The sequence below is a fragment of the Lynx rufus genome, unplaced genomic scaffold (genome assembly GCF_022079265.1).
Source record: "Lynx rufus isolate CCGP_SWC_20201006 ecotype Redwood Valley unplaced genomic scaffold, mLynRuf1.p SCAF_4, whole genome shotgun sequence".
NCBI lineage: Eukaryota > Metazoa > Chordata > Mammalia > Carnivora > Felidae > Lynx > Lynx rufus.
Genome location: NW_025814856.1, coordinates 119652471 through 119664468, shown reverse-complemented (window position 1 = coordinate 119664468; position 11998 = coordinate 119652471). Strand labels below are relative to the sequence as shown.

Genomic DNA, 11998 nt, shown 5'->3' with positions numbered 1-11998 from the left:
TTTGGGGGAAGGGGGGTCCCGGGTGAGGCAAGGGTGTGAGGTGGGGGTGTGAGGAGGGACTGAGGGGCTGGATATCGGTGGCTGCTGCTACTAAATTTGTTTGGCTTTGGAGCCATCGCCTCAACCCCCGTCCGGGGCACGGGGTCCGGTGAAAAACGGCTGAGGGGCCGCCCCAGAGGAAGGTCTCTCGGCCTCTGCCTCCCCATCCCCACTCCTGATCCCCAAACGCGCCAGCCACTGCCGCTCCCCAGGCGTCCCGATCCTGGAGGCCGAGTCCCTCTGGTCCTTTTCGGCCCGCTTCTTTCCCCCTCGGTGCCCTGGGGGCAGGGAGGGGCGCTGGCTGAGTCCCCACGCGGGGGGCGGGGGGGGAGCCCACGGGCGTCCTGGAGCCGGCGGCCCGCGGGCAGCCCCTTATCTGGTGAGGGGCACCTCTTCTCTCTGGTCCAGCGCGACGGAGGAGGCCTTGCTGAGCACGGAGGGCGCGAAGGTGAGGAAGGAGTCCGAGCGGGAGGTGGAGGCACAGGTGAAGTCCGAAGCGGCGGCGGCGCGGGGCGCCAGCCCGTTGGCGGGGCCGCTGTGGCAGGCGAGGCAGGAGCAGGGCCCGCCGGCCGCCGCGCCCAGTCCGTGCGCCGGGCCGGGGTAGAGCGGCGGGTGGCGGAAGGCGCACAGCAGTTCGGGCCGCGGGTAGGGCTGCGACAGCACGCGGAAGGTGTCGAGCGGGCGCAGCGGGCCGCTGAAGGGCGAGGCGGCGGCGGACGCGGCGGACGCGGCGCCCAGGCCCACGGGCGAGTAGTAGGGCAGGGGCAGGTGCGACGGGAAGGGGTAGGGCAGGCCGCCCGCGGCCGCCGCGTGGCTCATCATGTACGTGTAGAAGGCGGGGTCGGCCGGGTGCGGCCACGTCATGGCCAGCCGCTGCCGCTTGTCCTTCATGCGCCGGTTCTGGAACCACACCTGGGGAGGAGAGGGGCAGGTTCGGCGGCTGCAGGGGCGCCGGCCCGGGCTCACGGAGCCCCAGGAGTCCTGCCCCCGCGGCAGGGGACGATGCCGGTGGCGCTGGCAGAGACCCTCTGGGCGGGGGCAGAGCCCGCCGCCACCACCTGGCGCTGGAATCCCCCGTGGAGAGGTTCCGGGAGTGGCTTCAGGATCTGTCCCTCCTTCCCTCTGCCAGGGCTCCCTGGAGGGCCAGCCCGGTGTGGACGCGCAAGTAGCCCGGTGGACTAAGGACTCTGCTGGTCTGAGGTCGCAGGCAGGGCTTCCCCAGAAACACTGCCCCGTCCAGCCGCTCTCCCTCGGGGCAAAGGCACCCCATCCCCGCTGTTTGTTTGGCTAGAAAAGGCAGAGAGTCTACCGCAAGCCAGCAGGTCCCGCCTAGGGTCTGTCGAGAAGGTGAAAGTGCACACACCTGGCGCCCGCACCAGGCCTCGACACCCCCGGCCTAGCTGCCACGTGGGCAGGGAGACCCCAGGCTGTGATTCTTGGCCCAGGACTTAGGGAGTGGACAGTTGGTATTTACTTCCTGCTGAGTGGGCGCACTCCTTCTCCCGGTCTCGGGGCGCATACCTTGATGGTGGTTTCCGGCAGGTTTAGGGCGGCGGCCAGCTCGCATCTCCGCGGCCTGGATACATAGTTCTCCCTGTAGAATTCCTTCTCCAGCCGGGCAATCTGCTCCCGGGTGAAGGCGGTACGGTATCGACGCATCTGGTCACTGGCGCTGCAGGCCAGGGTGCCCTGCGAGCTGCCGCTGCTGTTGCTCTTGGGGGCCTCGCTGCCGCTGTTGGGACTGCTGGCCGGTGCCTCTGAGCTGGGCCCTGCATAGGGAGCCCAGAGCACATGCACACACAGAACACACAACAGACACACAAAACGCTGCTGATGTGGGGCTGTAGGCCCAGGGCATATATGAAAGGTGGGGGAGAAGGGGACACAGCCTCAGTTTCTGCCTCTGCTGGGGCCTGGGGGACTTTGAGAACAGGGAAGAGGGGGGGGGGGCTCACCATCCAGACGATTGCAAAGCAGCCCTTAGGCCTGGCCGGGCTGCTGTCTGGGAGACCTCAGTCTTGAGGCCTGCTGGGTACAGAAGCCGCAACCACCCTGGCCCCTTGCCTTGCTTGGGGCACAGACTGGAAGCAGACCCTCTGAGCTTTGTGCCCCCCCGTTGGCAGGAGTGGGCAAGGATGTGCATATCTGCCGGGCAAGTTGAGATGCACCTTTGGTACTAGAGTGTTGTGAGCTCTGGGGTCTTCGTGCCTTGCAGGATGCGGTGCACAAACTGAGTTTCCTTGCTTTTGTGTGTGCCAGGCTGCCGGTGTAGGTGCGGGAATGTATACTAGGCTGCATGTGCATAGGAGTGTGTGCGTGAATATCCTATCGCCTTCATAGATTTGAGCGGCCCTTGGCTTGTTCTGAGGGCATGCTGTGGTTAGGGAGTCTGGGTTGAATGGATAAGATGGTAATGAATGGACGTGGGTGTTCAACCAGGTGTTGGCTGCCAAGGCCAGGGGGTGGTTTTCTGCCCTGCCATGGTCTTCCCATCTCCCCCCACAGCTCGGTGGAGGAGTCTGCTGCTGGGCTCTCCCTCCTACTAGCTTTCCACCCCTCTTTGGGAGACTCCCTTCTTGGCCACCTCCCCCACAAACTAGCCCCTCGTCAGGGAGGGGTTCTCCAGTTAAAGCAGCAGGACAGCACCCCTCCTTTTGGGTCTAACCCGAGGAAGGGTGGGGCTCCTGCCCCCCGCAGCTCCTTTTTCCTTTGGGTGGAGAAGTGGGACTGGGAAGGAAAGGGGAATGGGGGAGGGCCAGAGCTCTGCCTTTTCAAATGCAACCGGAGACCAAAGGCAATTAGATCATTGAGACCATTTCCGACCTGGCGCCACCGAGCCCGGGAAGTGACAAGGTAATTTGGACCTCTGACCGACGTGCAAACTGGTCGGAGGGCCGCGGCACCCAGGCAGCCCGAGTCGGCCGCGTTTTTACGGTCCTTTATGGACTCTGGGCTTCCGTGCCTGGATGCGCCTTACACCCCGCCGGCCACAAACTGCCCCGACCCGCGTTTGATCTCGCCCACGCCGGGGGGAAGGTGTCTTCCCCAAGCAGTTGAAGCAGTACCACAAAACTCTGGGGGGTTGGGGTGCGCTTTGAACCCCCCTCAAGCCCAGGGCTTGCGTCTCCCTCCTCCCGAAAAGCACAGCTGTCACCCTCAGTCCCGCCAATGCCAGAGCACAGAAGGAGACCCCAGCCAGGGCGCAGATAGCTGGGGAGAGTTGCTCAGGTGGGTCCCCCCAGCCACCCTGCCCTGGGGGAAAGGAGTGTCTTCCTCCCCTCTGGAGCTGAAGTGGAAGGTGGGCGCGGTGGGAGGCCCGGGAAGAGAAGGGGGCGCGATGGCTACCTTTGCTGTGCTGGTACTCGGCGTTCGCCGTGGCGCAGTCCGGGGTGCAGCTCACCTCGATTTCTTCATAGAAATCCGACTCGGTGTCCGAGCTGCTAGGTTGCCCCTGGCCCGAGAGGCTGTCGGCGGAGGGGGCCGGAGGTCCGGGGCCAAGCACCGCAGCCCCGGCTGCCCGCGACTCGGCGCCCGGCCCGGGAGCGCTGCCTGCTAGTCCGTCGACCGGCTCCTCCTCCAGGCCTGCCCCGCCGCGCTCCCGGGCGGCCGGAGGACCGGCCCGCGGGCTCAGGCAACCACGGGGCACCATCTTCTCGGGCGGCTCGGGCAGCGGGCTGCCCACGGCTTCGGACAAATTGGAGACTCTCTTGCCAACCAGAGTACCAAGCTGACCCGCATCCAGAAACATAACCATGTCCTTTCGGCTCTCCATCCCGGGGCTCGCCGGAGGGGGTGGGGGAGGGAGTAAGCCCCAAGTGAGCTCCTAGCCCCCGTCTCCCTGGGTCCCCAGCGGTCCGACAGATCTTGGCTTCGGGAGGCAGAAAGAGAGGCCAGGCGACCGGGCGGGCGCGGAGCGGCCGGAGCGCGATGTCGACGGTGACGGCGGTGGCGGCGGTGGGGAGCTGGGGTCACCTTGTGATGCGAGCGCTCCTCTGTGCCGCACCGCCTCTGGGAGGAAGCCCCATTGCCCTCTTCTTTCTAAGCTGTCATCCTCCTGCTGCAATCGTCATTACAGTACCGCTGGTGACGCCACTCGGCGAGCGCAAGTGGATAAATAGAAACGTCTGCCACAGCGAAGATGAAAGGAGACCCGCAGCTAATGGCTCGGCAGTGATGCGCCAGGTGTGGGCCTGGCTCGAATGGGGAGGAGAGTGTGAAAACAGAGAGATACACACACTGAGAGAGGGAGACACCCAAGCAGAGGGGATGCAAATGGAATTCTGCAGAAAGAAAAAGAAAGCTTAAGGCGCGCCGCGAGTTCCGCAGGAGCTGCGGGACTCGGTAATTGAATAAGCTTCTGTTTTGTGTGTGTGTGTGTGTGTGTGTGTTTTATTGTTGTTTTGGCTTTTGTTTTCTTAACTTGGTGCCTTGATCTAACATTTGATGAGAGAATCCATAACTGCATTTTAAAAGTGTGAAGGCCGGCTCACAAGCCTCGCTTCTCTCGTCCTTACAACTGCCTGTGCTGGCGGGCTAACCTCGCAGGGGCTCCAAAGTCTTTTTACAAGCTACCGAAAAACATATTCCCTCCTCCCACCGGTTGTCTGGAGAGTTTGAGCCCAGGGTATCCTTTCCTCTCTCTTCCTCCTCCCACCCCCCTACCCCCAGATGTCTCCTTCCTCCTGGAAACCAAAAGAGAACTTTGCTATTTTTCTTCCCCAAGGGGTAGGAGATAAATGCGCTAATGCTTTTTCTTTAAGGACCTGCTTTGGCTGCTGACTCCACATGCTTGCTGATTTTTTTTTTTAACTCCCCTTCCCCATCTAGGTGGCCTTAAGCTTTCCACAGCTCGGCTTGACCTCCAGGTGGCTATTCATAGAAGAAATCGTTTTCCCATTTGCTCGGGCCTCGCCTGCGCTTCAGGTATGTAGGGTGGGGAGAGGTTCTAAGAGTGGCCTTTTTTTTTCTTTTCTTGCCCATATTTTAAGGTATTCGTTCAGAGTCAACGAATTCCTCTGGAAACAGGTTTTGCGAGTGAGGAGACACTAAGAAGTGCGGCCCCTACAGCGGCAGCAACGGAGGCTCCCAGCTGGGAGAAGGTGCTGTTCTCATCTAGAGACTGGGGGGCAGGGGAGGGGTTGAGAGTACCCCAGCACATGACATTGGGGTTCACAGAGCTTGGACTCCCGGGGTCCTCCCCCAGGTCCTGTCTACAGGATTCAGTGGCACTGGGGATAGAAGAAAGAGAAGTCACTGAAAATGCCCTGAAATATCAAGTGACTAGGGGTGCTCATAATCTTTGAGGGCAAAGGGGAACCTCCAAGGCAAGGTTGGGGGTAGTTTGTAGCACTTGCTGTCTTTGGAAGCAGCCACAGGCACCCTCTCTCAGGTCTGCTTCCAGGGAAGGTACACTGGAACCCATTAGGAAACTGACACCCTTGCCAGCTCTGAGCAAGTGTGTTGGGGCCAGGCAGGTGGGCAAGGGCTCTCCCCACTTTGCCAAGGGCAGGAGGCAGCCCTCTTCTCCACTGTCCTATCCCTCCAACTCTCCTTTCTCTGCCCCTTCTCCTTTCTCAGAGCTTCTGGTTCTAAGCAGCTAGGGCTGCCCCTCTACGCCCCCCTCCCCCCACTTCTTCTCAGTGTCCCAAGACAAAGCTCCAGTTTCTGAGATTCTAAAGAAAAGTGTTATCACTATCTTTTATTTTTTTTGTCTTCCTATTTTGCTTTCCTCCATATTCTCTTTCTCAACTCTTCTCCCTCTTTCCCCTGCCTCTGTCTTTCTCTCTGTGGGTTTGTGGAGGTGGTGGAGACAGCAAAGCATTCAAGCAAGGCAAAGTTCCCTCCTCACTCCTGCTTTCTACTTCCCCTGTTCAGTAAGAAGATGCTCATTCACCTCAGCTGGGGTTGGGGGCGGGGGGGGGGGTGGAGAAGGTAGGGGGATCCGAAAGGTAAGGTAATGTTGGCCTAAACATCTCCACTCCCTGGGACTCCTGAAGCAACCATCTGCTGAGCACTGCTAGATTAAAACTCCCAGGGAATATTCTAAAGGTGAGAGGAGCGACTGGGAGTGGGGATCAAATCCTAGAGCCTTTTGCCGCGTTGCAGAGTTGTCTTCGGATTCTGTCGTGTGCCCTGCCCTGCCCAGCCAGCAGCCAGAGCCTGAGGGAGCACCTGGCTTGCTCTCTCCTTCCTGTCAAAGTCGAGCCCGCGGCGCCTGTGTTCGAGCTGCCTCCGTTGGGCCCTTCCAACCCCGGGCCTGGGTCTCGCCCACCCTCTGCCCCCCCTGTGAGCCTGCCGCCTTCTCACAGCCTCTCCCGCTGCGCTCACCTCCTTGGGGCCAAGTCCTCTGAGGGACTCCAGTCTCCCCGCCCCGCCCCCAGCTTTGCATTCAATGGGAGTGCTCTGCGTTTGATCCTCTTTTCCTCTGGGTTTTTCCTGCGAGATGAAAGCCGAGTAGGATTGAAAGATCAAGAGGTACCCCTTGCGTCTCCTTCCTGGGTCCGGCCCACCCAAGCGGGGCTTCCCCCGCCGTCCCAGGGAGGAAGGAGGCTCCAGCCAGGGCTCAGTCTCTCCCGGATGGGGGGCATGCCTCCTCCGGGTTTCGGATCTGAAGCTTCTGGAACGCCCCCTCTGCCCCATCCCTCTCTGGACCTCTGCCTCCACCCTTTCAAAGGATCAATTCCCCACCTCAACCCACCCCCTCCGTCCCCGGTCTCAAGGGGCCTATTGCGCCGTCGGGCGCGGGGGGGGGGGGGGAAGCAAAAAAAAATGTTAACCAAATGTCACTTCTTCCAAAAGCATCCTTTCATCAACATCAGATGAAGAGAGGTTGGAATTTTCACTAGAGGAAGAAAACACGAGGGGACTGAATAAGAACACTATTTCTGTTTAGTGTTTGTTTTTTTTTTTTAGGGTGGGGAAGGGTTATTTTAATAGTGTGGTTATTACTGTATCAGGAAGGTTATTCCCGACGACACTGCCCAAGAAGCAAGGTAAATTCGCAGAGGGAGTCAAGTCCGCGGCCGCAGAGGCCTGGGAAACCCCATAAACGCAGAGAGGGGGTGATAGCAACCTAAGTGGGGTCCGTTTTCGGCCCCTACTGCTCCCTCTCTCCCTTCGGCAGGGACGACCCCCTCCCCCCACCCCCGTTGGCCTGCTGTCCCCTCCCCCGCTGGGGCGACGGGTTTAGGTCCCGCCGCCTCCTCTCCGATTGAAATTCTCGGGACTTCAAAAGCTTGAGGCTCCGCTTCCGCCCGGGCTGGGCTGGGCCGGGGGGTGGGTGGGAACCCCGGGGAGGCGACGCGGAGATAAGATGCGCGGCTCGTGTTAAATGGAATCGGAAGCCGAGCTTGGGCCACCAGACGCGTTGATCCGCTGGAGCCGCTACGCTTCCCAAGAAAACCCCGCTCCGGAGAGCGGCGGCAGGGGGTGGGGAAATGCCTCAGTGGCCTTTGGACCCTGCTTGGGTGCGATGATCTGCGGCCCTGGGTACCTTCTCCAGCCAGGTGCGGGGACTCCCAGAGGCGAGTACACGTCCCGGCTGAAAGGCAGGGGCGCAGGTTTCCGGGAACTGGTTTGGCTGCTTCGGTGCCAGCACAATTTTGATCAGGAAAAAAAATTGTTTGTGCTTCTCACTTTGGTAAAACGCAAGAACAAAGGGAGCTTCCTTTTAAACAATAAGCGTTGCCCGGCTGTCGTGGATATTGATCTTGGGCCCTTGTACGTCCTCCAGGCCCGTGTCGCGGGCGTGCACATCGAAGTTTTCGCGCGGCTGGGTCTCCGAGGCTGGGATCATAGGGGTGAGGAGACTTCTGAGGTTGGTCCCTGTCTTGTCCCTGGCAGCTGCCAACGCCCATCTGGGAACGCCAAACCCAGAAGCACCGCCGTCCGGTGCCCCCCCGCCAGGAGCAAGGTCTGCTGGATCTCAGACGCCCAGAGACGTTCTCCCTGTGCCAGCAGATCACGCCTCCTCTACTTCCCCCAAACCCTTGCCCACCCACCCCATAGAGGGAGGCCCTGACACACTCACCTGCAGTGGGCACCACAGAACAGTCTCTCCTGCAGGGAGAACCTGCAGCTTCTGGAATTCTGGTTCGGATACGCTCCCCTTCTCTCCGTGCCTCCCAGAGCCAAGAGCCAGGAGCCTGGGACAGGAAACTGGATGCTTTCTGACCCTGACACTTCCTGCTCCTTAGATCCTTGGTGCCAGCCAGACCTACAGCGCCTCTTGCACCTGTCAGCCCCAGGGTCCTATAGGCCCAAGCCCAGTGGCTTTTCCCACCCTGAGCTTCAGACAAGTGCCTGAGCAGCCCACGACTTGCCCATCCCAGAGCCAGAGGACCCAGGGCAGTACTGGAGTACTTGAGGACTTCCTCAAGCTCAAGGCTTGCTTCTGCCTCAAGGCACCAACTGGAAGGGTTCATTTTTCCATGGAGGAGCAGTTCCCCAACATCCAAGCAACCAAAGCCCAGACATACCCTTCCTTCCTCTACCCTAGCAGGGATGGTATGTGTTTTTCCTTCACCATTACTCTTCAGACATTTGCTTGCATTACAAGCCCATTTCTCACTTAATCTACACAACACTCCTTTAAAGTCCTCAACAGGCCACAGTTCCTTTTCTCCCACAGTGATCGGGTAACCAGCGGTCTTGATTCAAATGGCCACGCACTAGACCAATTCTCCTTCCAAGGCTCTGTCCCTCCCTGGCCGGCAGGGATGCCTCAACACCCAACAGTGTCTTAACTGTCCATGAGGCCATCCTCCACAAACCTCCTGCCCCTTCCGGTATCTAGGTGGGTCCAGGGGCCCCTCAGAGAGGTTGCCCACCTGCCCTCAGTGGCAGAAGCCTCAGGGCCCACACACCTAGACTCTTCTCACAGTGCCCCACCAATGATTTCCCAGGAGGGCAAAGAGAAACCCTATCTGGAAATCTGGGAACCCCCACATGATAAGAATAATCACTGTTTTAGGCATTTCAGCAGTATTAGCTCTTTCCATCCTCACAATAGGCCCGAGGAAGATAGTATAAATCATCGCTATTTTGCAGCTGAGTCATCTGAAGGAGAGACAAGGCCCACATATAAGTGACAGAGTCAGGACTGAACTTCTATCTATCCCTCTAGCTTCAAGTCCACACTCACAACACCCAGAGCTATTAGAAAATGCCAAGCATTGCATTTGGAGCCTCTCCTTTTCAAAACTCCACTTGCATTTTTTCGCCCAGCCCTTTCCCCTGCCTCACTCCCGGATGAATTCACTGGGGTTGGGAGAAGTGGGGGTAGGGGGGGTACAACTAACCTCCGGCCACTCAATTTGAGCATGGAAAAGAGTAAAGAAAAAGGTGGTACAAAACCATTTAGAAATGTATCCTGGAGGAGTCCTCCAGGTCTTGCCCTCTTTTAAGATGGGGATCAGAGGCTAGGTGGGGATTGTGCAGGGGCCTGCAGGGAGGCTGGAGCCACCCTGAGGGGTTTGGGGTGGGAGAGCCTAACTGCCCTCCCCAAGCAGGGGTGAATTGTTTACAGGGTGTGAGTTCCAAAATATCAGGAAGATAATCACAGCAAGTGATTCTGGAGACCCTAAGAGACAAAATCCAGTCGCTCTTTGACCATAGCAATCCACCAAGGCCCTGAGCCTCTATCTGGAAACGGGCAGACTCACCAGAGTTATCCTCGCCTGCTTTAGCCTCTTGGGAGTCATGGCCCCATTCGCATATCTGGCAAACGTCTCCCCAGAAAAATGCACCGAAGCATTAGAGTTAGCCTTCAGCTTCTAAGATTCCTGTACCCACAATAGCCCCACCCCAACCACCAAACCCAATCCCTTTGTGGTTTTACCAGGGTGTTTTCCCTGACAAGGCAGCTGCCTCCCTCGAACTGTCCTCCAGATTGATTGGCCCAAGGGACAAAACCTGAGGGTATGGCCAGGCCTCTCCACACCGCATCTGGCCTCAGCATATTGGTCAAGCTTTGCACATGCTTCCATTCAAAACCTAGTCACTGGAGGTGCATGCTGGGAAAGAGAATGGCCAGGCTGGGGCTTGGCTTGGCCTAAGGAGCCGCGGGGGGGGGGGGGGATCTGCAGTGCAGGGAATTGGCCGATTATTATCATCAGGGAGTCCTGTTCACCAAGGGTTCCTTTTCCCTGGGGAGGGGCAGGGACTGAGCAGGTTTTCAGTTTTTGTTTTTTTAATAGATTTTGTCCGGGCACAAATCCTTTCCAAGCCCTGGACTGCCCAAAGGCCAGATAAGCCTGAAAACTCTGCCCCTTCCCCAGTAGTGTGCTTCCCACACTCACCCCGGCTCAGGAAGAGGGAACCGGCCCACTGCGGTCCGGTCAGGGTGGTCCAACCAGGGGACCCGGGAGCCGGATCCGGGTAGAGTCGTTACTCAATGGAATCGCTCTTCTACGACTCAATTAGCCCTAAATGGCCCTAATGCTCCCTCCCGGGGGCAGGTTTCTTTCCGTGAGTGATTCTGTGTGCTGCCTGACCGTGTGCCTGTCTCTCCTGTTTCCCGGGCCGAGGAGGCAGCACCCCCTTCCTCTCTCCCCACTGGGCCTTGCCGGGCCAGGAGACGCGGTGGCGCCGGCCTGCAAACGGAGTAGTTGGTCTCCCAGTGTAGGGGGTAGGAGAACCGCCCCCAGGCGAGGAAGTCCAACCGGTTGGGCGGGCTAAGCCTCGCCCTCCAGCGAAATGGAAAAACCCTTGTGTGAAGAGTGCTGGGGACTGATTTTTATGAAGCCCTCTCCTGACCCGGACCAGTTCCATTCCTCCTACTGGAGCTTCGCAGAGCCCTGATGGGGTACAGTTCCTGGCGTTGTGCAGCGGCGAAACGGACTCTTAGAAAGGTTGAGGAACTTGCCCAGGGTCACACAGCTGGGGAGTGGTCGAGCTAGGATTTTAACCCAAGTCGTCCGGCCTCCAAAAGCCAGATTCTCTCCGACGTTAGCGCCGCGCCCCCAGGGCGGAGGACTGCGTTCCCTAACACCGCAGACACAACTAAGGTGCCTTGGGTGTGATTGAAAGACGCGAACGCGGGCCACCCATCTCTGGCTGATGGGTGGCTGCGCCTGCAGCCCCCGCAGAGGCTGAGCGTCGGCGGGAGCCGCTCGGGCTGTTACCGTAAGTCTCAGAGGAGCGGGGCACAACGGGAAAGGTAACGAAGAGCAGGACGGGCCGGAGGGCGCCGCGACGTGGAGAGACTGCGTTCCCGGCTCAGAAGCCTGACCTTGAAGGAGTGAGGGTGCGCACGCGCCCGAGGCAGTGAGTTTCGGAGGGGAGGGTACTGGCTATTAGGGGCTCGTTGTAGTGAGGGGAGAGCAGGACGGATGTCAGCCCAGAGGACAGGGTGTCACCCGCCCAGGACTGAATTGCTCGCACAGGCTGGGTCCGGACGAATCCCAGTCCTTTCTGCTCCCCCACAGGGCCGTGCCAGGTGCGGCCTGGAGCCCCCAGAGAGTCCCTTTCTGGCCTCGAAGCCGGTCGACCGCCCAATCCTGTCCCCACGGCCCCTTTCTGCGCCCTCCTCCCCTCCCCTTGCTGCGGCGGTGACAAAGCGCAGCTCCCGAATTGCTGTCTTGGTGCGCCCCCCACTGCCGACCGCCAGAGGCGGAAGTCGCGGTGCGTCCTCGCTGGCTGGGATCCCGCGACTCCACGAGGAGCAGGGACCCTCCCTGCTGCTCATCCCGGACAGCAGACTTCCGCTTCTTAGGGAACCTCACCCCGCCCTAAGCGCCCGCCTTCTGAGCTTGACCCCAGGAAGAATGCGTGGCCGTTCGGGGCCCGGTAGCCTGGGCTTCTAGGGATAGGTAATCCACCTTGCGGGGGTGAGGGGCTGGAGGGAGCTAACAGTGCTCAGTATCTTCCCTCTTCCTTTGAAGGGGCAGTGGAACCCACCCCCAACCTGTCTAGCTTGGTGGAAGTCAGGCCGTGTAGAGGGAAATGCCTTATAGATTCC

General features: G+C 59.7%; 1 protein-coding gene across 1 annotated transcript; it reads right to left on the bottom strand.

Moving 5' to 3' along the window:
* Nucleotides 1-411: 411 nt before the first annotated feature.
* Nucleotides 412-3811, bottom strand: EVX1 (even-skipped homeobox 1). Its single transcript, XM_047094975.1, has 3 exons — nt 3385-3811; nt 1561-1808; nt 412-951 (listed from the first exon to the last, which is right to left on the bottom strand). The coding sequence occupies exons 1-3, from the start codon at nt 3809-3811 to the stop codon at nt 412-414; spliced, it is 1215 nt and encodes a 404-aa protein (XP_046950931.1).
* Between the last annotated feature and the right edge of the window lie 8187 nt (nt 3812-11998).

Bases quoted from the DNA above. Each gene is read 5' to 3' on its own strand.
- EVX1 (XM_047094975.1), bottom strand. From the start codon at position 3,811: ATGGAGAGCCGAAAGGACATGGTTATGTTTCTGGATGCGGGTCAGCTT. The intron at 1,809-3,384 runs GTAGCCATCGCG...CTCCCTATGCAG, and splicing joins CGAGTACCAGCACAGCAAAG to GGCCCAGCTCAGAGGCACCG. The intron at 952-1,560 runs GTATGCGCCCCG...TCTCCTCCCCAG, and splicing joins TGCCGGAAACCACCATCAAG to GTGTGGTTCCAGAACCGGCG.